The sequence below is a fragment of the Phascolarctos cinereus genome, unplaced genomic scaffold, assembly GCF_003287225.1.
Source record: "Phascolarctos cinereus isolate Bilbo 61053 unplaced genomic scaffold, phaCin_HiC Scaffold_2;HRSCAF=192, whole genome shotgun sequence".
NCBI lineage: Eukaryota > Metazoa > Chordata > Mammalia > Diprotodontia > Phascolarctidae > Phascolarctos > Phascolarctos cinereus.
In genome coordinates, this window is record NW_027555625.1 from 140,592,273 (window position 1) to 140,617,908 (window position 25,636).

Here is a 25,636-nt window from a genome sequence, read left to right on the forward strand (position 1 = left end):
TGACTTTATATAATGCCTTTGGATTTGTAGAGCTCCTTACAAACCTATCATTTGGTCCTTCTTGCTGCCCTGTATGATAAATATTACTGACTTCATTAACCTTATTTTACAGATGAGGAAACTAAGACTTAGGAAGATTAAATGACCCACACAAGTCAGGCAGGATTTCAGCTCAGTTCTCTCCTGATTCCAAGTCCAGCCAGCCCCTTTTCCACTGTGCTCCTTTGTTAGTATTGTTACTTTCATTTGCTTTTGGATATGCTTTTTCTCCTATCCTAATCTACTTTAACTAGTACTGTGCTGGAAGGAGATAAAGGATTCATCCTAAAATACCAAACTCTATTCATTGTTTTATTAATAAGACATTCTAGTAACTTTGTACCTGTTCGCTATGCTCAGTATTTCACTTGACAGGTAATGTAAATTGATTTTTTGTGACCCAGTGAAATGGTCCTATGTCCCAAGTATGTCATTAGTAATCATTATAACTTTAGACAAGCCTCCTAACCTCAATTTAAGTAAATCAGTTTTTCCTCATCTACAAAGTGGAGTTGGTAAAAGCTGCCTTTCATATATATGAAATTGGTTTTTGCTTGAGATAATTGATGTGAAAGTCCTCAAAAAAATTTTTTTTTTCACTATAAATATAAGATGTTCTGAACATAGATTTATCTCAGGAATTAAAAACATCCTCTATCACTTCCTACCCCCCTGCCCTTCCTTCTCTCCCTTCTTCCCCCCATAAAAAACTCCACACATTTATTCTGTATGATACTAGGAAGAGTTGAAGTACATGGGACTCAAACTTTCTTTTTCTTCTCTCCTCCCTTAGAGTTTGTCAGACCCAAACAATTACCATGAGTTCTGCAGGCTTCTGGCGAGATTGAAAAGTAACTACCAACTGGGAGAATTGGTAAAGGTGGAAAACTACCCTGAGGTTATCCGGTTAATAGCCAACTTCACAGTGACAAGCTTACAGGTTTGCTTTGGATTCCTTTCTTTTCTCCCTGTGTGTAATGTTCTTTTTTTGCTACTGATTGATTTTATCTTCATAGGAACAATATCCATTTTTATACCCACCCAAAGACTGTAACCAACCCAGGGGCATGATGAACTTACTTCCCTTTACAACTGCAGTTGATTTGGAAGCTTCAACCAATTTGCTTTTCAGAGCCTGATAATCCAATTTGGTGGTTATTTTAGCCTTTTAATTTCCCTCATTTTAATTTATGCTTCATTTTCTGGAGGTATTTCCAGAGAATAAACAGAGAAAATGAAAAAGACACTTAAATAATTTCAGTTTATTGGGGGAGGGGGAAATGTTGTGAAGTAAGAGGTTGAAGATAACTAAATTTTGGCCATATTATTCCTCACTAAACAATAATTTAGAGTTGGCTTTATGGGTATTAAAACAATTTAAAGAACCATCTAAAAATATTGTGTGAGATACTGGATTTTATAAAGTATTTCTCTGCTATTCAATGCAGTAAACATTTATTAAATACCTACCATGTGTCAGGCATGGTGTTAAGCTCCGGGGATACAATTAATAAAAAGAAAGAAGTTCCTGCCCTCAAGGAGCTTACAGTCTAATGGAGGGAGACAACACAGGAAAGAGGGTCAGGGTTGTGTGGAGTTGAGACCATACAGAGTAGCATATGCAGAATAGAGTGAACTAGAAAGCCCAGTTTCTGCCCTCTATAAAGGAAGGCACTGGGAGGAGTTTGGTCTTCTGCCCTCTAGCCTTCTAATTAGAGAGGAGAAGAGGCTAAGGGAGGTGCTGTCAGTCTAGTGCTTGAGTTAGCAGCATGGCCATATATGGGTATTTGTTTTCAAGTAAAATGCCAAAAAATAAAACAAATAGGTAAACAAGGAAGTGCCTTTTCATTAACTAAAAACAAGAATTTATATTCCCATTGTGTTCTCCAGTCAAACCTGACCTAGTTGAAAATGACAACTGTTATCTTCCTTGTTCTTTCCCTTATAGAGACTTCCTGCATCAGCTTTTTTACTTTACATTAATAAATGCTGATTTTTGTTGTATCTTTCTTGTCTGTTAAAAAAAATTAATTTGAAGCAGTAGTGCTTTTTGCTGCCTCTAACACCATTGGAGCCTTATTTAAACTTATCCAATTTTGTTTCACTTTGAATGATGTTTTCCTCAAAGATATGTAATGGAGGAGGGAAACCCATGGTTTTCAATTGTGAGTTTATATATGTGTGTTTCCAGAGAAAAACATTTGGTCATAATATATGCGTACATCTAATAATACTGATAAATTAACTTGTAGTAACACGATGATTTTTATCAGAACATATGTTAGAATTTTATTTTCCCACATCAGTTCTGCGAAGTTATTAGTTAAGAAGATTTTCTGAAGTGGAGGTGGTACAAAAAGGATGGGGAGACATCATGAACCAAAGAAGCCCTCTTTTGAGTAGGGACTGAGGTTAAGTAATGCCTTTTCTGAAAGAGCCATAGGAACTGTATTGTTTTACCAGTATCATAGCTCACAAAACTAAATGCACAGTATAGCAGTTTAAGTCAAAGTAGGACTGAGTCTCTTTTAAGGAAGTGCTGAAAAGGAGTTGTATCTTTTACTTCTTTTCTAAGTACTCATCAGTTAAGATACCAATTAGTGACATTGTAATCAGAAAAAATATTTATGGTGGTTAATAACTGTGAAGTGGGACCCTTATGTATACTTCCTATGAAGTTTTATTTTCACTCCTGTTTTAATGCTGCGTGTAGACCATAGAAAATTGAGCAAATTTGAGTATCACCTGAATGGTATATTTTATTTCATCTTCAAGTGCTTTATTCTGGAGTGTGCTATGTTGCTTTTGTTATAAAGACTGACAAAATGTATAAAACTTATATAATATTAAGTGCCACCTTCTCCCTCATCCCCAAATTAATTTTGGATAGGTTTTTAATATTTGATACTTAATAATTGACAGTACAAAGTTACTCCTGGGTTCAGTTACATTTTAGTAAAAATTTTCCTTTCAGCTATGAAATATGTAACTATCAAAAAAACTAAAAAAAAAGATGAAACTTTAGTTTTTCTCCAAGGTTATCATGTAATAAATATATAGCAGCCTTCAGGTCTGTTTTATTTTTATCCTGCTAGTTTGCTTAACAGTAGGTGGTCAGGTGATAGGAACAAAAAGAAAGCATAAAAATTATCTTTTGAACCGTTTAAGATAGGATTCCCTCACACCCCCAAGACATCAAGATTAAAACCAGAGGATTTAAATAGAAGAGTTCAATTAGATTGCCACAGCCAAATTAGTCAACAAGTATTTATTAAGCACCTCCTATGTACATTGTGCCAAGCACTAAGGATACAAAGAAAGATAAAAACAACCCCTTCCTTCAAGGAATTTACAGTCTAATAAGCTAGACATATGCAGACAGTTATGGGCAAACAAGATATATACAAGATAAATTGGAATGGCGTATCCTGCTCAAGGAACATCATGGAGGCCAAATGTCACTGGATTATAGAAAGGAGTAAGGTATAGAAAAGTAGGAACAGTTTAGGTTATGAAGGGCTTTAAAAGACAAACAGGATTTTATATGTGATCCTTAGGGTAAAAGGGAGCCTGAGATGGATTATGAGTATCATATAATCAGACCTGAATTTTAGGAATCTCTTTGATAGTTGAGTAGAGAATGGACTGGAGTGTAGGGAGAGACTTAGGAAAGAGAGCCCAACCAGCAGGCTACTTCAGCATTATAGGTTCGAGATGATAACAGCTTGTGGCATGGTTCTGGTAGTGTCAAAGGAGAGAAGGGGACATATATAAGAGATGTTGGGAAGGTAGAAATGACAAGACTTGACAGTTGACTGAATATGGAGGGTAAGAGAGTGAGTAGTTGAAGATGATACCTAAATTTGAAGACTGGTTGGTTGGGGGGATGGTAGTACTGTAAACAGTAGTAATAAGGAAGGTAGGAATAGAGGAGAGTTTGAGGGGAAACAATAACAAATTCTGTTTTGGACATGTCAAGTTTAAGATGTCTGGGATATTCAGTTCAAGATGTCTAATGGGCAGTTGGAGATGTGAGAGTAGAGGTCAGGAGAGAGGTTAGGTCTGATACATAGATTTGAATATCATTAACATAGAAATGATAGTTGAATCCCACAAGATCACCAAGTGAAATGGTATAGAAGAAGAGAAAAAGGCTTAAGACAGAATCCTGGAGGAGGTCCACCATTATTAGACTTGACCTGAATGAAGATGCAGCAAAGAAGACTGAGGAATGGCTGAATAGGTAGGAGGAGAACCAGGATGCCCATGTCACAGAAACCCAGAGAGAAAAGAGTATCAGGGAGAAGAGTGTGATCAGCTGTGTCAGCGGCTGCAGAGAGAGGCCAGTAAGGATGAGGATTAATAAAGGGCCATTAGATTTGGCAGTTGAGAGTGTAAGTTTGGAGAGAGAAGTTTCAATTAAATAATGAGATCAAGAGCGTGAGATGAAAGGAAGTGGAGTTACCTATCATATATGGGCTTTTCAAGAAGTTTAACCATGAAAGGGAGAAGAGATATAAATTGATTGTTAATTGGGATAGATAATCAGGTAAGGAGTTTTTGAGGACAAAGGAGACATGGGCATGTTTATAGACAGTAGGGGAGCATCAAGTGGTCAGGGAGAGATTGAAGACAAGTAAAAGATGGATTACATTTGTGGGACCTTGGGAAACACTAACCATCTCAAAGTTCTTACCTGAGAGAGTGAGAGGAAAAGAGCTATAGAACAACTGTTGCCATTGTTGAGTTTTCTAAAAGTAGTCTCATACTCCCTATAATGTTGATTATAAGTTTTTTTGAGGGTAAAACTGTGCTATTTTTCGTCTTTGTATCCTCAACACCATGTGTGTCTCCCAACACAGTGTCTTTTGTTAAAATGAAGGGAATTATTAAACTATGTGCTACACAGAGAGCAAAGCTTGGGGGAAAATACTCTTTAACAAAAAAACAAAAAGTACCCTTTTCTTGCAGTCAGTAGCATGTGGCCAATCTGTATTATTCACAAAAGTAAAAATAATCCCTCCACCTTTTGGTTCTCCTTAGCACTGGGAATTTGCCCCAAATAGCGTGCACTATCTCCTGAGTCTGTGGCAGCGACTGGCTGCCTCTGTACCCTATGTCAAAGCCACAGAGCCCCACATGCTGGAAACCTATACCCCTGAAGTCACCAAAGCCTACATCACATCACGCTTGGAGTCTGTGCATATCATCCTAAGGTAAGGGAGCCGGGTCACCCTAATGATCCTACCCACAGCCTTATATTTCTGTTATCTGAAGTCTGCTATGTTTAAAAAAAAAATGCTTAAGTCATAATTATGGCTAATACAACTAAAGGATTCCTTTGTTTAAAGAAAAAATGGAATTAAAATGGCTTGTGACATCATGGATTTTGAGAGGAGAGCTATTTATTCTTCATTATCCCACTAGTTTTTCCACTTTTTTAGAAGGCATAGCATTTTCTTTGAATATAAAAGATATCAACATAATCTTCTACAAATTCTCTTTTCACATGAGAGAAACATTTGTAGGGCAAAGATGATATAAAAACATATTATGCACAATATAGGTATTAAATATCAAACCCCTAAAGGTCTAAGTTTTTTAAGATTTAAGTAAGAGCTTTATTTTCTTACAAGATCTTGTATTGCTTCTAACTCCAGGATCACTGAAAAACATCAAAATGCTAAGGGGCTGGTCACTTACCACATTAACATATGGCCCCTATCTTTCTGGACATTTCTTGGGAGTGAGGGCATTAAGCCATGGCTATAGTTGAAGAAGATTCAAACCCCATCGGAATGACATTTTATAAAATGAAATGGTTCTTCATCTGGGAGAACTGTCCTATTGCGTTTACCTTCAGTGAGTGCTACTAAGTGGAATTCTCTTGGACTCTCAAGACTTACCTTTTGATTTTCTGTTATCAGTCTCTTAGTTTGTTCAGGTTCAAATTTGATTAATTGTTACACAGCTGTGGTCTTGGTGTTGGTGATAATAAGGAAAGGAAGAGAGGGAAGGGAACAGACATTTATTAAGTACCTACTGTTTGCCAGGCACTGTGCTAAGCACTTTTACAAATATTCTCTCATTTAATAGGATATAGGCAGCAGCTGGATAGAATAGTTAGCTGTGGGGTTAGCACTGGACAGGTATTAAGAGTCTTTCACAAGCCAATAGTCAGAGTCAAGGGATTAAGGTAGAAACTGGTAAGTCAGGGTTTCTTGTAACTTAGGGCCAAAAGTCTCATATTCCAGTAATCATCAGAGTCCTAGTCACAGAATCTTAGAGCTGAAAGGATCTTAAAGATTACCTAGTCCAATCTTCTCATTTTTAGAGAAGAAACTTAAGATGGAATGGAGTAAACAACTCTAAAAAGATCAGGGCACGCAAGAGTAAAAAGTCAAGCAGTTAGCTACCTTTATAATACATGACTTCAAAGATGAGAGATATGAAAAAATAGCTGTGCCTCACTCCTTTACAGAGGGAAGAGGTCCATGGGTGTGGAGCATTCAATATATTTTCCAACTTTTTCAGTGTATTGATTAGTTTTTCACGGAAGGGGAATTCCTCCTACTCTCTTTTTTCCCCCCCTTTAAAAAATTATGTTATATGGAAAGACTGATAAGGGCAATAGAGGAATACCAAGGGAGATTTTGGTGATGCAGAAAACAAAGATATAAATAAAAATCTGTTTGAAAAACAAAAAAATACTGAACTAAGTGAACCTGTTTCCAGAGCAGAGGCTATTTGCCTTCTGCCCACTTTTCTGTTTTGTATACAGAAACGTGGTTTAATGATTAGGACCTCAAAGTAATGGGGAAAATGGCTGCAGGTAGAGAATTGACATTATCTGGGCTATCTTCCCTTTTATTGAGTACAGAGATGGTCTGGAAGACCCCCTGGATGATACAGGTCTGGTCCAACAGCAATTGGATCAACTGTCTACAATTGGTCGCTGTGAATACGAGAAGACATGTGCACTCCTTGTCCAGCTGTTTGACCAGTCAGCCCAGTCATACCAGGAGCTGCTCCAGAGTGCCAGTGCAAGCCCCATGGATATTGCAGTGCAGGAAGGTGAGTCCTCCAAGCAGAGCCTTGAAAAATTGGCTACATGGTGTTTGGTGGCATTGAGCATGTAATCAGGACTCTTTCTCTAAGATTGCATTTCTTTTCTCTTCAGAAGGGTCTTTGTTTATCAGTTGCATCTGTATACCAGAAGAAATATTTTTAGTTAAGTGGAACATAAACTCTAGAGAAATTTCAAATCTCATTTGACTAAAGCAAGGCTTTTACAGTCCCTAAAATATTACTGTTATTACTGTTACTGAAAAAAAAATACTGGTTCCCAAGGTCAAATCAGTTCAGTGTCACAAAGTAGCCAAAAGAAAGTGTATGGTGTTAAGTCTCTCTTTGGCCCTAGTTACTGAAAGAAGGAGTGATGTTAACATTGCTTTCTTTCCATTGCAGGACGGCTGACATGGCTGGTTTACATTATTGGTGCAGTGATTGGTGGCCGTGTTTCATTTGCGAGCACAGATGAGCAAGATGCTATGGATGGGGAATTGGTCTGTCGGTAAGTGTTTCCCCAGACTCCCACTTCAGCAGCATCTCTTCTGAGTTGTAAGACTGCTGTGACAACCTGCTTCTGCTATAGCTTTCTTCCTTGCTCCCCGAAAATGAGCGAGTGAAGTAGATTGCTTGTGAAAAGGAAGTCTGAGGAGAAGTAGTAGTACTAGTACTAGTGGAATTCAGATGTAAGCAGAGTCCCAACTAGAGTTTGTGGAAGTCTCATAAGGAAGACATTTGAAGTAGTTTAACTAGGAACCTATAAACATAAAATGGAGCCTGGTTTCTAGAGTCTGTTTAAGGACACCAGAAAATGTTGGGATTTGTGGACCTTTATTGGATTGACATAAAAATACGAACAGGAAATACTTCCAAGAGATTTTGTGGGTGCCTCTGTAGTTAAGATCATTGGCTTATCTATTGGTCTGTTGATCTATGGCCTTAAATCCAAACCACTGGCCATACAGTTTCCTGCTTACAAGATTGCCAGTGAAATGGATTCACTGGGATTCTCATTTTACAAATAACCACTGGCAAGCATTATCCACAGGCTTCTCCACAGGACTGAGGCAGAAATGTCACCTTATTAGTGACTCTGAAAATTTGTAATAAAATAGAGACTTAAACATCCTGGACATTCCTAAACATCGGTTTCATTGGAGAGGTCCACATTCCAACATAAGTGTTTTAGTATTATTTGGTCTCACCACAGGCTCATCAAACACTACGCTTCAAAGTTCACATTGTAGTTTGGGGCACCTTCTAGAAATCCTACTTCCTTCTCCCTCTATACCCACATAATTATTTTCATATGCCCTTTTATTTTATCTTCAGCTTTGTAAGTATGATGAGTTCAATTTCATTATCTTGTAACACTGTTTTGGAAATTAGGGAATTTATGTGGTTAGTAAGATTGGAATTCTGTTATCTTTCTAATTCTATAGTCAAATTCAAGGGATGCACATACATAAATTTAGAGTTGGAAGAAGATAATTCAGTCCACTCATCTCATTTTTAGGGAAAGAAAATGAGACCCAGAAAGGGAAGGGGTCTTAACCTAACATCAGATTGCTAAATAGTGGAAGAAATAGCTGATTTGGTAGAACCCAAGTGTTTTTAACTGTTAGCCATTGCCTTTTTAACCATTATACTACAGTGTTCTGCTCAAGAGTTTGTTTCAAGAAGTATCAAGTATTGGGGCAGGTAGGTGGCGCAGTGGATAGATCATTGCCTAGTGCTCGCTCCCACCCCATCCCCCAACCCCCTCAAAAAAAAGTATTAAGTATTCTATTTTTATTCACACCCCTGACTTCATTGGTGGAAGGAATTTGCAGTGAGGAAACTTTCTACCAGTGCTGATTGGCAGCTTCTCTTTTCTTCTTCTTCTTCTTTTTTTTTTTTTTTTGTGAGGCAGTTGGGGTTAAGTAACTTGCCCAGAGTCACACAGCTAATGAGTGTTATGTGTCTGAGGCCAAATTTGAACTCAGGTCCTCCTGACTCCAGAGCTGGTACTGTATCCACTGTGCCACCTAGCTGCCCCAGCTTCTTAAGGGAGTTGCCAGGCACTTAGAGTTTAAGTGACTTGCCCAGGTTCACACAATCAGTGTGTGTCACATGAACCTTAAACCTAGGTTTTCCTGATTTCCAGGTCAGTTCATATTCATTCCTGGACTAAAGTACCTACCTATAGGGCATAAATGGAGAATTTACTTCCCTCAAAAGAGCCCCAAACCCAAAAAGTATTCCTTTTAAGAGGGGCAAATAATCTAAGTGAGGTATTTCAGAATAGATTAGGTCTCGTAGGACATCCAATATTTCCTAATGTTGAGAAAGTCTTTGCTTCTCTACCTCTAGGGTACTGCAGCTGATGAACCTGACAGACTCTCGCTTGGCCCAGGCAGGCAATGAGAAGCTAGAGCTAGCCATGCTGAGCTTTTTTGAACAGTTCCGTAAGATCTACATTGGGGACCAGGTGCAGAAATCCTCCAAGGTAACAAATACTCCCCACTAATATAGCTTCTCCCTTTGGGACTCCCAGTTTAGGTGGGGGCTGGTGACATCCTCAAGTCTAGGTCCTAGACTGAGAGCAGACTTCAGCTCCAAGGCTTCTGAATTCTGAAAGTCTGTTCAGCATTCTCAGCTCCTGTCAAAACAGATGTGCCCAGCAAGCCCCCAGGTATGGAGATCTGTGTATATCTGGGTGGCAAAGAATAAGATTTGAGCAGGCCATATTCAGAATATAGGGCATTGTCAGCTTGGGTAGCACATTTCAGTGTGCCAATGCAAAAAGACCTGTTCACCCTTTTAACAGGTGAGATGTTTCAACATATCCCCTCACACCCTTTCCATCCTTAGGTCTAAAAAAAAGTGTTGGTGAATGAATATGAATATATTGACTCTTCTCTCCCCACTGCCCTTTTCTTCTCTTATTGTCTGCAACAACCAGCTGTATCGACGACTCTCAGAAGTCTTGGGCTTAAATGATGAGACTATGGTCCTGAGTGTCTTCATAGGAAAAATGTAAGTGTTGGAGCTTGCCGACAACAGGAATCACTCTTGTTGCAACAGTTAATTTGTGATCCTGGCAATGTGCCGCCAGTGCTTTGGTCTTTCAGCTTTGATCGTTTTGCGTCAGAATGTGTAACATATTGTGTTTAGAGACTGTGGCCCGGCCCCAGAGCATTCCAGGGTTGCCCAGAAAGGAATTTAATTTCATCCACTATGGACTCTCACTTTGGCCTTAGGGACACAAGTGAAAACCCTGTCACTGTCGTTACTAAAATGGACACATACCCAGTTAGTGTTTATCGTCTTACTTATTACAGTGATGCTGGGGAAGCTCTTACTAGGGGTTCCCACTTGGTGATTTTTAACCAGTTAAGACTCATCTCAAAATGGGCCTCATTCTCTGAAATCTAATACTACTAATCAAACCATCCCTGAAGTGGAACTTCATTGGCCTTTTTCTTTAGATTGAAAAGACAACCTTGCTTTTGTGCCCTTTGGTGGCATTTCTCCTTTCTAGGAGCTATTTCTTGAAGCACACACCAGGAGTCAAATATCACACCCAGGGCTGTGTGCAGGATGGCATTTTGCCTTCTCCCACCTCTCCCCTCCCCAAACCACACTGCAACCCACGTGCTGGTTCAGATAAAATTAAACCAAAGAAGAGGGATCTAAAGGCCTCTCTCAATCAGGAATCCAGAAGCAATGGCTACTAGAATTCTGCAACTGACAGTGGATGGTGCAGGTGTAGAATTGCATACGTCTGCATGTTATCACTGCCGCAGAAATCTCTTACCCTTGCTGCAGAAATCAGCCCTGGAGTGCCCCAGAATTCCAAGGGCCTGGGTATGGGCCAGTATAGCTTTGGAACCAAGTAGTGAAGATTATCTGAAGGATAATTTTCTAGTCAACAAATGTAAGTACGGTAATTTTATACCCATATTTTGTGGTTGTGATGTCTGTGAATTGTTGAAAGAGACTTTTGATGGATAGTTTTCCCCTAGCTCCTCCCTCTAGGCAGCAAAGAAAATTAAAAGGTTTGTGTTTTGTGTTTTGTTTTCTTCTTAGCATCACCAACTTGAAGTACTGGGGCCGCTGTGAACCGATCACCTCTAAGACACTACAGCTTCTCAATGACCTCTCCATCGGATATCCTTTTTATTCATGTCTCTAAATGCCCAAGTCGGTACACACAACTCAAACAGCAGCGTCCCTCACAATTATGAATTGTAGCCATCCACTCATTTGGTCCTAGTTAAGGTTTAGTGCAAATTGATATAACTGTTATTTTTGTAGAAGCAAAGGATAATAGCCAAACAGAAGAAAATTCCGGCTCTCAAAAAGCGAACAATAACTCAAACTATTTAGCGTAGATTTCTTCCTGCCATTTCTTGGAATTTTAGTATGTATTTTCCATGGTCATGGCCTTCCCTGGATTGCCCCTTTCAGTTCATTGGCAGAATCCTAGTTAGGTATCTGCAGGAAAGATAGAGAACAAGTTTTCCAGCTCTCTTAGATTTAAGACTATTACAACTTTTAAGGCTTGCTTTGCATTGATTAGTGTTCTTGCGAAAGGGAAGCCTTGCTTTTCCTCCCCAGAAAAATTTGACCGTGAGTCTTGTCAGCATTCTACCCTCAGGCAATAAAGTATATATGAGCCAGGCAGCCTTGAATTTTCCATTTGGTATAATGATATAATCAGAAGATATTTTAGATATAGGACTTCATTTATCCAGTTTCTTTACCCTAGCTCTACTTGCTCTTTCCTTGACTCCTCTCCCTCTCGTCTCTACGTACAGTAGTGTAAGGAAATTGGTGAAACTTAGTGCAGTACAGTTTATGCTGAACAATCACACAGTGAGTATCTTCTTTCCTTCTACCAGGTCTCTCTGACCTACAGACTCTTATACACACACTGGAGTCACCTTTAGAGTGGAGTTACTTGATGCTATACTGCAGCAATAGTAGTTCCTAATTTACATTCCCAAGTTAACAAAGAATTTGTAAAGGTGTGTGTAATCCCTCAAGAAGCATTTATTAAGCACCCATGATGTGCTGGGGGTATAGATAGAGATGAATGTAATTGCCGTCACCACAGTAGAAAGCAGCTGTGTAGTACTACTCCAATGTGGTAAATCTGAGCACTCAAAAATTTATGTGGTGTTCACACTCTGCTGATAAATTAGCTGCAAGTAGCAAAAAGTAACAACCACCAACTCCGTAAAAATAAAAAAAAAGTTTAGGTGGCTGTCAGCTTCAAAGGTCTCACAGATTCCAAGGCTCTTGGCTTATAAACTGTCTTAACTCATGCAACTCATCTATTTGATTTGTTCCTTTTCTTTAATAGAGCGAGCACTTTTCATTTTTGGGTATTAACAATCAGTCCAACCTGACAGACATGCGGTGTCGAACTACATTCTACACGGCACTTGGGCGCCTCCTCATGGTGGATTTAGGTACTACAGTTAATCCTAGGGGTTCCTTAAATACGCATTGTTCTATATTGTGTTCTGGACATAGAGGAAGAACTGAATTTGTAACGTGTTTTTTATACACATTAATTTAACAGTATGGAGCTTCCTAAGATGGCAAGATCATTTAGCCAGAGGAAGAAGGAAATTTGAAATGCTATAATAGCTCCATGTAATTGAAAGATAAACATATGTCCTTGAAATTTTCTTCTGATGAGCAATGATTTTTAAAAGTCTTTTATTTGTAGGGAGGCTAGGAGGCTTGCAAGCAAGGTCTGGCAGCTTTTCCCTTTATATTTCACATAGACTTTTCTTTCTTTAATTGGCACCAAATCCTATAGGAGTATCCTACTTAGAGGTGAAGGGCACCTCTAAAGATAGCCTGAGGCTGCTAAGCTCTCCCACCCCATCCTGTTTTTTATGTGTTCATGACAGTGTGAGATTGAATTGTTGGCAGGTAGCTGACACTTTTGGGTTTTCTTCACTTCCAGGGGAAGATGAGGATCAATATGAGCAGTTCATGTTGCCTCTCACAGCAGCATTTGAAGCTGTTGCCCAGATGTTTAGCACCAATACTTTCAATGAACAGGAAGCAAAGGTGAGTCTTCTCCCAGTGATTAGTTGGATTTGAAGGTCTTCCTTGGAAAGGGACTAATTTAGTATCACTGCAGACAATTAGAGGTCTTCTGTCATATCCAGTAATTGATTTTCCCATGATCACCCATAGTTATTGTATACGAATAATGGCAATGTTAGATTTTACTTCTTGCAACCTTAGAGAATTGTCATCTCTTAATTTTTCTTTATTGTTTTTACTACTTACCCACCTTGTCACTTACCCAGAAGAACCTCAGCATCCCAGTTTAAAGACTAGGACCCTAGCCCTTTAAAGGTTCTTTATAGTTTCAACTGCTTTTAGAAGACCTGGTTTCAAATTCCAGCTCTGGCAGTGTGACTTCTGGCAAATTTAGCATCTCTCTGAGCCTTGGTTTCCCTTTATGTCAAATAGGAAGGTTATTGTAAGGGAAGTGCTTTGTAAACCTTTAAAGCAGTATATAAATGTGAGCTAGCAAGGCTAAGCATAAGTAACAGTGAGCCATAGTCAAGGAAAAAGATCATTTACTTTTGCGGATCTATCAGGCATTCCCTGGTATCTTTTTCTTCATAGTCACAAAACCATTTCATTTTAATTATCAGTGGTAGCAAGCTAGTCATGTCAGTATAAGTTCTGTAACCCTCTCCACACTGTACTTTATCTTTTGAGATATGGACTGAGCACTGTCTGGTACTGAATGCTAATCCATTGTATTACTATTTAAGGTAACAACCTCCTTCAGTATTAAAAATTTTATTAAGTTTAATGTTAATGAAATGAAGGTCTTACTGCTTCAGCTCCAGCTGGATAGAACAGCTCTGGTAATACTAGAAAAGAAGTAGCCTAAAGAATCACCAGTGTTACCCATTCCTTTCCTACAAAGGCCTCTCAAAAGTGCCTGGTGGCTCTTTTCACCTTTTTGGTCTTTCAAGCTAGCCACTTCTTAGCTTTCATTTGGGCCTTTGGCATAAGCCCAGGAGTAGCCTTGCCTAACCCATTGTTTCCTTAAAACAAAACTTCTAGACAGATCCACCTAAGGAATGTTATTTGGTTGAGTCATCCTACCCCAAGGGCACAAATTCATTGAAAAACTGCAAAATTTCTTAGAGTATTTTGATAAGGGCTTCTAGGCCCACTAATAGACTGAAAAGCAGTACTGAAGAGAGGAGCACTAGACTGTGAACTAATTAGGAGACCTCACTCATTCCAGTACTGTCATTAATTAATTGAGGAGCCTTGCCAAGTCTCTTTGAGCCTCAGTTTCCTCACCTGGCAAATAAGAGGCCTGGACTAGAAGAGCTCTGAGATCCCTTCCATCTCATACAGTCTTTCATTATGTAAATGCTGAATATGCTCTGAGATAACACCTCATCCTACCTTGCTTTCAAACACATAAGGTCAAAAATACTTCAGTACACATTTAACTCTTCCATGTGGTATGGAATGGCTCTTGATACCAACAGTGCCATTATGTAATAGTGCTTTGTGCCATTATATAGTTAGGAAGGTTACCAGGTTTTAGAAAGTATAAGTTTTCTACTCTTGTACCGAATTGATCATTTAATGCTCCAGTTTCACACGTGGCACACTCATTTGCAGTCTTAAAATGTGTATTATTTTCAGTTAGAAGAATTCATTTCAGCTGTTTTGGAACTGGGGATTACCCTACTTCCTTAGCACATACACAAATGCAAATAAGTTCCCTAAAGCTAGAAGACTCCCTTATTCTAAGACATGGATGAAAAAGATGGGGAAAGAAAAGTATTTATAGTGAAGAGAGAGAATTTGACTCTGGAAACTTTAAATCCCCAATGGTGTTATCTTTATTAAAAATAATAATCATACCTCTGTCTTTTGCTACAGCGAACTCTAGTGGGCCTAGTGAGAGATCTGAGGGGAATAGCTTTTGCCTTCAATGCGAAGACCAGCTTCATGATGTTGTTTGAATGGATGTATCCTGACACAGGAGGGAATTGGTCTACAGTGAGAATTGACTAGAGGCTATTTCATCCATAGGGGTAGCTTTGTGTGTCAGTAATGAGGGGGTGGTGAGAAATTTTCATGTATTCCCAGGAAGCATGTTATATACATTCCATTAAAGAATAGGTGGTTTGGTATCACTTAATGTGGTCACCTTGGTTGGAGGGTGGGTAAATAAGCCACTCAAGCTTTTGTTAGGGTCAAGAAGAATAAGTGCATGCCCACCTCAGCAGTCTTACCTTGAGACATTTCCACACAAATTTCAGTGCAAATAGGAGTTACAAGTTACTAAGAAAAGATATGTAAAACCATTTACTGGAAACATCCAACTGATACTTAGCCTGAGTTCTAGTTCTGGCTTTCCTTCACACTGTGACCTTGAATAAATAATTTATTTGATGAAACTAAGGCACCTAGATTTGAAATCAAGAAAGTAGCTGGCTCTCTTAGTCATCTCACTGAAGTAATATGAAGATAAATGAGAATTTTAAGAATTTTGAGCTCTTTGGGAGAGAAACTATGTAAATTAATATATTTTGCAAATTAGTTGTCTTTTAAACTAAGACAAGCTCTTATTCTTGTAAAATACAGAACCCCTAGAAAATTTTTGCTGTATTGGTTTATTGTCCACAAACCAAAGAAGGTGAGCCTGGAGACATTTGTTATTGGACCCTTTTTCTTTGGCAGATGCTCAGAAAATAATTTTAAACCTGGGGCCTTTTGGAATAGTGCCCAAAGGGGGCTTCCTTAGCTTACTACTTACAGGTACCCATCTTACATGCCAATCCTTCAGAGGGCAATTGAACTTTGGTACCATGATCCAGCCTGTACTACACCTGTGCTCAAACTGATGGCTGAATTGGTACATAACAGGTAAGCTTGAAAAGGAGAGTCACAGAGGAAATCTCAAGGTAATTTGCTTCTGATGCCCCAGGCAGATTTGGTGTGTACTTTGGGATTCACTCTCTTAAAAGCCAACCCATTATTTCCTATCCCTTCACCCATACCCTCTGTCCTCTAGATAAAAGAAAAACATACCTAATCACTGATCCTGGTAGAGACATCAGCAAATACATAAAATCTCCACCAGTTAAACTATCCTAATTAGCAGACTTAGGACAGACTTTTATCGAAAGAAGTAAGATCAGGAACCTTAGTTCAGAAATAGAAGTTTGGCCAAACAGAAAACAAGAGGATTTAATTATTAACTACCAAGTATCTGTGAGATAACAGGCAATCCATAAACAGAGGATATAGTCTTTTTTGTGACTTATTTTTGAGTCAGAAGATATTTCACCATGGTGTAAAGTAGAAAAAAGAGGAATATGGTTTAGTAAGCAGAGTTAGGGACTCAAAAGATTTTTAACTTTGGCTTAGGCTCTGACTTCCTTTTTGGCCTTGAGCAAGTCCCACTCTTTAGTTCTATTAAGAATAGTCTCTGGGCAACCCCTGCCACCTCAGACACACCCATGCACACTTATACTTGCCACAGAAACCACGAAGAAGAATGAAATTGTGTCTTTAAAAGAGCTATTGAATGACTATCAGAGACTAAAGAAAGAAGAGTGTTTTCCATCTCCTTTCTTCTTCTTGTCTTTTAAATTTTTAAATTTGAGTTGAAAGGCAGACCATGTAATATCACATCCTTCAACATACAAATAACATACCTAGTTCCACACCATTGAACTGATTAAATTTTTTCTTTGAGGGGAAGGAGAAGGGGCCTAAAGCCCAGATTCTGTGGCCTGCTGTATATGTCCTGATGCACTAAAGACAATAATCCGGGAAGCCCAATAGAAAGCTTTTTCAAAGCACCTAAGACAGGATAGGATAGAGTTTGGAGGGTGGAAGGGTGAGGAGGGGCAGGACTTCTTACAGTCACATTGACATCTCTAGCACCACACTTGACTCAATAGTCTCCCATATTCTCTGCTCAGGTCCCAACGGCTTCAGTTCGATGTCTCCTCCCCAAATGGTATCTTACTCTTCCGGGAAACCAGCAAAATGATAACTACATATGGTAGGTACAGTGGAGCAACTTTGCCTCCTGAGCAGAATTATAGTTTTACTATAGAATGGCAGGCAGAAAATATAAGCTTCAGAGCTTCTCCCCTGACTAAGAGCTAGGCTGACATCCCCAGGGATTTATCTGATTCAATTTATCAAATATTTCTGAAGTGCTTGCTATGTGCAAGGCATTCTAGATGACACAGATGAATGGGAGTGACCTTAAGGAACTTTCTTACATAATGCCTTTTTTGTTGGAAAGGCACCAAACAGGTGTATATAAGAATTGTCCTGCATTCTGAGTAAGAAAAGGAAGGTACAGAGTGGCTTAAGCAGTTTTTTAGGGGAGAAGTAATACCCACTAATATTGGGCTCCTAATGATTGGAAAAATACCAAGAACAGAAGGGTGTAGTGGACTTGCAAAGAGATCTGAACAAGAACCCTCCCTCATTCACAGTAGTAAGTTTAATGTCTATGTGACTGGAAGCTGATTTCCTTTCAATATGTAGTCAGCAGTTAGACCAAGAATAGAGAAATGTACCATACAGTCAGATAGAAAGAAGAGAGAACCTTGCTTACTTAATTCAGCAATACATCCTTAGCTTAACCATTATTATTAGATCCAGCCAATTTGCATTTTGAATAAAGATATTCAGGCTTTATTAAAGTTTTTCTCTTGGTTTCCATGACTTTCTTTGGAGCAGCCAAGCCAGGGACTTACATGTCAGGTATTCCATGTTCTACATATGTTGTATGTGTTTGTGCACTCAGGAAATCGCATCCTGACACTAGGAGAAGTCCCAAAGGATCAGGTCTATGCGCTGAAGCTCAAGGGCATCTCCATCTGCTTTTCCATGTTAAAGGCTGCACTCAGTGGAAGCTATGTCAACTTTGGGGTCTTCCGTCTCTATGGAGATGATGCTTTGGACAATGCATTACAGACCTTCATCAAGCTGCTCCTCTCTATCCCCCATAGTGACCTCCTGGTAAGGCCTGAATTATACTGGTAGGGTCTAGGCCTTCACTTTCTTTCAACCTTTCTCCACCTAGAGTAGGATTAACTGTTTTCATTTTTATTCATATAAGTTAACTATGCTTTGTGTTATTTATACCTCAGTTAGGTATCAGCAAATTTTCCTCACCTCAGAACCATGTCTTGTTCATATATAGTATACTCATGTTTCTCTTAATTCTCATTTCTTACAGTCCAGTCCTAATGCACAGCATTCAATACCATAGTTTGTTCAGCCATTCCCCAGTCAATGGAAACCCATTTTATTTCCATTTTTTCTACTACAAAGAATGCCACTATAAATATTTTTGTACACTGTGCACCTGTCATTTACATTCTTGGGGAATATGCACAGTAGATTCCCTGGACCTAAGAATATGAGCAGTGTAGTAATTTTTTTAAACATAATGCAGAATGATTTTTAGACTGGAATAAATAGCTCCACCAGCAGTATTTTAGGATACTCATCTTTGCAGTGCCCTTCTAATAGTAGCTATTTCTGTCTTTTATTGCCTTTCCAGTTTTTAATGGATGTGAGATGAGACCTAAGTTTGAAGTTTTTTTTATTCACAATTGTCTAATTATTAATTATTTGAAGGGCTTTTTTCCATATAGCTATGAATAAATTGCATTTCTTCCTTTGAAATCTGTTCATAACATTTACACTCTTATCTTTTAGGGAGTAGCTCTTAATCTTGTGTAACTGTATCATTTCCCTAGTATACATTAGACTACGTTGGGCTTTATCAGAGGTATTTGATGCAAAAATGTTTTCCTATTTGGCAGCTTCCTATATAATAAAACATTTATATTTTGTGATTATTTCTCCTTCATTTGGTTATAACTTTTCCCTCTACCTACAGTTCCATTCTCCTAATATTTTTTTAATGACTTAAACTATTTAGGGCATTTAATAAATATTTGATGTACTGTGGTATGTGTTGTTAAATGCTTGTCTATACCTATTTTTTTTCCTGCCAAACTACTCACCCCTTTCTCCCTTATTATTATGGGAGAATTATGATGACCAAAACCAAGTAGTTTTGAATGACTGATGCTTTGAAATACAGTTTTAAAATAGCTAATGCTAGTCACACCTTTGTTCTAGTATGTTAACTTTCAGGTGTTTATATGTGTTTTGTAGTTATTTTAAGTTGTATTTTTCTTTCTGGCTTTTTATCATGATGCTTGTTTTAGTACAGAAGAATTGATGATTCTTGTATTCTGAAACTTTACTGAAGTTGGTCATTGTCCTCAACTGACTTTTATCTATCTTTTTGCCCACAGGATTACCCCAAGCTCAGTCAGTCATATTATTCATTACTGGAAGTCCTCACCCAGGACCATATGAACTTTATTGCCAGCCTGGAACCCCATGTTATCATGTATATTCTTTCTTCCATTTCTGAAGGACTTACTGCACTAGGTAAGTATCTGGGGTCTCTCAACAAGAGTACAAATGTTCTTCATTCAAAGCCTACCTTGTATGGTGATAGAATGAAGCATTTAGTAACCCCTCTTGCAATGGAAGACCACTGTAACATTTAAATTTCTGAAGTACAAGGTTTCATGGAGATGGAATAAAGAACTGAATGTTTGAAGGATTAATCCTACTGCATTCTTGTTCTCTGTAGATAGGTAGATATAGATATCCACCAAAGCAGAAAATGCTAGTGTAATAACAGTACTTTGGATCCAAAAACTATCTAAAGAGGGTAGTTAAGTATTTTCCTTGGCCCTCAACCAATTTTTGTATAATTTTGGGAACTGAGTAGCATCATAGAGAAGAAGGTACTGATTCTCAACCGGTGACCCCTTGACTGACTAATTGAGCTTCCCCTTCTATAAAATGGATAAAATAGTCTGTCCTTTCTCTGTTAGAGGTGATTTTAGGTTATCCTTCTGAACACCAAGGTAAACATGTGGCAGTATTAGTACTAGGTAAATTTATATAGCAAATCCACTGCTTTAAATCTACTTTGTAATAGTTTTTCATTTCCACAAAGCACTTAGTCTAAAACTACACTCTTAACAAATCAGATAGATACATCTAGGATTAGTGACTTAACTAGAGTGGAGTAGTAATATGGCCATATTTCATTGATTATTTTAGAATTCTATGCAATTCCATACCTTTTTTGACTCAACTTTAGGAACTGTGCCCTATTATATGGGAACAAGAGGCTAAACAGGGGAAGTATTGTCCTGGTAGAAACAACTATAGTTCCTAATCTTGCTATAAATTACTACCTGCTTTCAGATGTTAAGCCTAAGTAACCCCTTTGCCCAAGGATTTGAGTCAGTAGCATCTTAGCTCCATTCCTCTCCTCTCTTGGCCCTCCCAGACACCATGGTATGCACAGGCTGCTGCTCCTGCCTGGACCACATTGTGACATACCTCTTCAAGCAGCTATCACGAAGCACTAAGAAGAGAACAACACCTCTGACCCAGGAAAGTGACCGTTTCCTGCATATTATGCAGCAGCATCCAGAGATGATCCAACAGGTAAACAACTTGAGGGTGAAGCTAGGGAATTGAATTCTGTCAGGAGAGCTACTTCTGGGAAGGTCCACACATAATATTTGACACCTCTATAACACCCCAGTTGTGAAGATAATTGTCATATATGGATAGGGTCACAGTTCCTGATACACAACTCTACCTTCTATAGTTCATCCTGTCCTTTTACAAAGATGACTCTTCTCCTCCCCGCCCTGGGTAGGACATATGTTTAAAGAATAGTGGATGTAAACTAACCCTGATACATCCAGTTTGATGTAGTCTCCTTTGTGGTCTACATACATATTTTCAAGATGGCTAGTCAGGGTTAAGGATACATGTGGTCATAAGATAGTATGAAAATAACTGGCTCACATAGATCAAATTCAGTACTTTGGCCTTGTAATGATGATGTTCTAACCAACTGAACTAACTTCTGTTCCTCTAGTAGAGATAATTAATGTCTTCAGAAATGTTACAATTAAGATGAAATGAAATTGTTTTTTAGAGACAGGTGTTAGAAATAAGGACATTTAAAGCTTGATACTACCACCAAACCCCACCTACCAAAAATAAATCCATGGAAACCAGAAAAGTTCCATTTGCCTTCATCATGTTCATCTCTCCAACAGCTTATAGCTAGGATATTATATAGCTCCTGAATAGGCTCACAGGCTGCTGTCTTTCTCAACCACACACCAGTCTAAGATTATCTCTTTAGATTCTTGGTTCTTATTACTTCCAGATGCTGTCAACGGTGCTGAATATTATCATTTTTGAGGACTGTCGGAATCAGTGGTCCATGTCCCGACCTCTACTTGGTTTGATACTACTTAATGAAAAGGTAAGAAAGGCACCATGGTTTTAGAATTGTCTGTGAGAAACTTCCATACAGAAACTACACAAAATGCAAAGAGAGAAATTACTGGCTGCCTGATTCCTGCCTCCAGAACACTGCCAGGCTGATCTTTTGCACAAATCTGCTATTACTAATGTGTTTAAAGCCTTCAGTTGGCTCGTTGCCTACCTGATAAAAGTCTGGATTCCAGAAGTTCTCATATACCTGGCACTTTTACCTCACTTGTGCTCATATTTTTTCCTATGCCTGCAATGGTTCCCTCTTCCATTTCCACTTCTTGAAATGCTACAGATTGTATGGTAAGGGCATGATCCAAATCATAGAACTAAACCAAAGATGCTTTACCTTTTTGTGGTATGGACCCACCTGGCAGTCTGTGTGAATGTTTTTAAATACATAAAATTAGAAAGGAATCCCATTACATTGAAATAAAGATCTGTATTTTTTTTTCCCATGCAAATTCAGAGGCTGCCTGAAGTCTTTCCATGAGCCTCAAGTTGGGTAAATCTAAAACTTCCTCATTTACAAAGGATGCCCAAAGCACTACTAGCAGAGGTAGACTGGGAACCTAGCCTTTCAAAATTGAAAGCTTGCTTTCTACTACTGTTTATGGGACATGAATGCTAAGGTGCCTATCGGGGAAGAAACACTTTAAAAATTGTTGGACACAGCAGCCTCAGGGAAGAAAGAGTTGGACCTATTAATTATTTCAAGTTATCCTATATGTAGTTTGTACATGTTTATCTCTCCCATTAGATTGTGAGCTCCTCAAAGGCAGGGACTGTCTTTCACCTTTCTTTGTATCCCCAGTATTTAGCACAATGCCCAGCACATAGTGGGCTCTTAATAAGTGTTTACTGACTACACTCACAACATGAATGTTTCTTTTCATACCCTTACCAAGTTTTAGTCTGTTTTACAGCTTTAGACTGTCAACTCCAAAAGACCTTGTCTTTATTTATGTTTTTATTTTTGCATGTAGCAATGTTTTATACATAACACTTTTTTGTAACAGTTATATAATGAATGAGAAGTTAGTTATGGCACATAGGTAAAGCCTAAACCATCCTTTCTCTTATCTTCTGTCTTACCCACCTAACAGTATTTCTCAGATTTAAGGAACAGTATAGTGAACAGCCAGCCCCCTGAAAAACAGCAGGCAATGCACCTGTGTTTTGAGAACCTGATGGAAGGCATTGAGCGAAATCTTCTGACAAAAAACAGAGATAGGTGAGTATACAATGATGACATTTTCTAATTTGGCAACACAGCTACAGGATTTACTTCCCTTATAAGAGCCTCTCCCTACTCGGAAAATGTTATAAATGATGCTTTTTGGTGCTGGTATTATAGATAGTATTACTTTCCCTAGGTCTAAATCTCAATTGACCCCTTTTCCTTATTTTGAATGCTGGGTAACTAACCCGTCTAGTGGAAGCACCATAATATTGTAGAACTATCTCTGGAAGCTGAGGCCTGCCTGTGTGCTTCTCTTATTTCTTTTAACCTCTCTGTGACCTTAGGTTTTTATAAGCTGGTTTCCTTAGTAAAATGAGAATGTTGGGGAACTCCCAAAGTCCCTTTGAGCTCCAAGATTTTGAGTTCTAACTAAAGTGTCTTACTAATTTTACCCAGCTTCACCTGCATATTTTCTTTATTCTGGACCTGAGACTTAACTAGAACCCTAATTAATCTTGCTGCACAGCCTTCAAAGAGGGGAAATGGGGGCAGCTAGATGGCTCAGTGGATAGAGTACCGGCCCTGGAGTCAGGAGGACCCGCGTTCAAATTTGGCCTCAGATACATAACACTCACTAGCTGTGTGACCCTGGGCAAGTCATTTAACCCCATTGCCTAGCCAAAAAAAGAATGTCAAATGGTCTACTGTCAGTTCTCATGTTTGGATAGGCATTTCTTCACTGAAAAAGGGGGAAGAACATTCTTGAGAGAGACCCTCCTTCCTCCTATAACCCATGCAATTTTTCTCTGCAGGTTCACCCAGAACTTGTCAGCATTTCGTCGGGAAGTCAATGACTCCATGAAAAATTCCACCTATGGCGTGAATAGCAATGACATGATGAGCTGACACCTTACCAGATTCCACCTGTACAGAGCAGTGTCCCTTTGGTCTGGCCCAGAGGGTTGAACAATTCTGAGGGGGAGAGGGTATGGCTGACCCTTGCTCCTCCCTCTGGGGGGGATTACAAAGGTCAGTTTGGCTGTTTTCCCAGGGAAGAGGGGTGTGAGCCTGTGCTCACTGGGGGGCAGGGCACTGCTTGGTTCCTGGGAGGTGGGGTGGGGTTGGGGGAAGTGGGGATAGTGAGCAGGAAGGTATGAGAATCCAGCCCCCTCTTCCTGGTGGAGGGGAAGAACCCCAGTGTCCTGACACAACCTGCCTTGTATAAACATGTACATTTTTTCATAACATTTTGAACAAGGTTTATATTGACTCAAGTTTAAAAAAAAAAGTGTGATTGAAAAATTTTTACAGAGTCTAGTGCACCAATGCTGAAGTGAGGGGTTGTGTATGCGAGTGATGAAAATGTGTATTCTGGTGGCCTAAAGCTTTACTGGATGAGGGTGTGTGAAAGTGCAGAGATATATTTAGTGACAAGTGTAGAGAGAGGCAAAAAAAGTAATTCCAAATGTATATTTTTTCTTATTGTCCGTCCCTTCACTTCTCCCTGAAATTACCACTTCCTGTTACTGTCTTAACCCTTGTTATTAGGAACTCTAAGCCATGTCCAACCAAGCACCATCCCTCCTTGAGCCTCCCCCTGGCCACTGACAGATACTCCAGCTGAAGTGTTTGATCTTGTTCCCTTCTCCCATTTCCCCAGACAGAGGCCTCTTGCTCTAAGGCAGTGTGATTTTTAACTGTATGTTAAATGATTTCTTGGGTCTCTTAGGTATGGAGACACAGGAGCTGAAATTAAAAGCTTATTGCCCTGGGGCTGAACAGCTCTGAACATGGCTACTTCCGGCCAAGTTCCTGTGGCCAATAACTTTTAGTCTTCCCCAGCCCTTGAGGCAGAGTGTGTGTGGATGTGTGTGTGTAGAGGAGTGTATGTGAATGTGCGTGTGTGGATATTTATATATATCTATATATACCCTGTACTCATGAATGTATGAGCTGGAGAAAGTTACCACAATGGAGGGGGTTCTTAATAACAAGGTCTGCCTAGCATGAAATATTTAACATCCTTCTCCTTCTGCCCCTTTTAAAGAAAGAATACATGTTTTCCTTTAAAAAAAAACCCACCATAGTAAACGTTTTTAATATTAAAAACAAAAAATTACCTACAGAGTAATAGAGAAAGCTGTTTGCCTTTTACCTTTCCCACAATTGTTGCTGCTAGTTGTGTGCATCTCTAGTTCAGCTCTTGCCCAAGGGATATATCAATTAGGTTTTATTTTCATTTCTCTTCCCTTGCCCACCCTACCCCAACCCTGTTTAGTTTTTTTTTTGTTTTTCTGTTTTGTGTTTTGTTTTGTTTTTTTGTTCTTTCCTCTGGCGATTGTGTGTTGGGTCCTTTCTTGCGTGGTCAGATTGACGGTTGACTTGTAAGGGTGTTTGCTACATACAGTGTAAGCATTGTGACCGCCAATAAACTTCAATGGTTTCTACTGAATTTATTCTCATCCATTGTTTAAGTGTTCTAGCCATGGGATGGATATTAAAACATAATGACTGATATAATGCCAATAGCTGGCAGGTTACCATTGTAACCAAACGTGCTTTTAGACATTACAGGAAATGGTATAAACTGTTAACCCACAAATGTACAAGAGATATAGCAAAGCTGGCAGCTGTTATATAGTTGCCCTAGACTTAGAGCAATTTAAAGAGCACATACATTTCCAGAACTATTTACTTCTGAGAACACTGAAAAAGAACCAAGAAGGGTAAAATATAAAGAAATGTCCTTTTTATAAAAGTTTCCATATAAAGTTCACAAACACACCCAACAATGTCTTGTATTTTTGTGTATTTTCTTAAGGTATGGCCTATATCCCTACTAGTCACAAGATCAAAAAAAAATTTTTTTTGAGTGATTGCTCCTTGAACAGTTGTGAACACTGCCTCTTTTATACACCCTGA

The 25,636-nt window shown here is 38.9% G+C and overlaps 1 protein-coding gene across 3 annotated transcripts in view; it reads left to right on the plus strand.

Annotated features, from left to right (window-relative positions):
- Positions 1-25,166, plus strand: part of XPO7 (exportin 7) — a 102,997-nt gene extending 77,831 nt beyond the window's left edge. For all 3 annotated transcript variants that reach the window (XM_078149631.1, XM_078149629.1, XM_020975713.2), the window contains exons 10-28: positions 833-979; positions 5,083-5,255; positions 6,920-7,113; positions 7,507-7,612; positions 9,460-9,595; positions 10,052-10,125; positions 11,179-11,259; positions 11,904-11,967; positions 12,458-12,566; positions 13,073-13,179; positions 15,040-15,128; positions 15,922-16,029; positions 17,094-17,176; positions 17,936-18,150; positions 19,464-19,602; positions 20,522-20,682; positions 21,422-21,520; positions 22,638-22,765; positions 23,527-25,166. In XM_078149631.1, the coding sequence (XP_078005757.1) occupies positions 833-979; positions 5,083-5,255; positions 6,920-7,113; positions 7,507-7,612; positions 9,460-9,595; positions 10,052-10,125; positions 11,179-11,259; positions 11,904-11,967; positions 12,458-12,566; positions 13,073-13,179; positions 15,040-15,128; positions 15,922-16,029; positions 17,094-17,176; positions 17,936-18,150; positions 19,464-19,602; positions 20,522-20,682; positions 21,422-21,520; positions 22,638-22,765; positions 23,527-23,620 (2,307 nt within the window). In that variant the 3' untranslated portion in view covers positions 23,621-25,166. The remainder of the gene's footprint in view (positions 1-832; positions 980-5,082; positions 5,256-6,919; positions 7,114-7,506; positions 7,613-9,459; positions 9,596-10,051; positions 10,126-11,178; positions 11,260-11,903; positions 11,968-12,457; positions 12,567-13,072; positions 13,180-15,039; positions 15,129-15,921; positions 16,030-17,093; positions 17,177-17,935; positions 18,151-19,463; positions 19,603-20,521; positions 20,683-21,421; positions 21,521-22,637; positions 22,766-23,526) is intronic.
- The last annotated feature ends 470 nt before the right edge of the window (positions 25,167-25,636 follow it).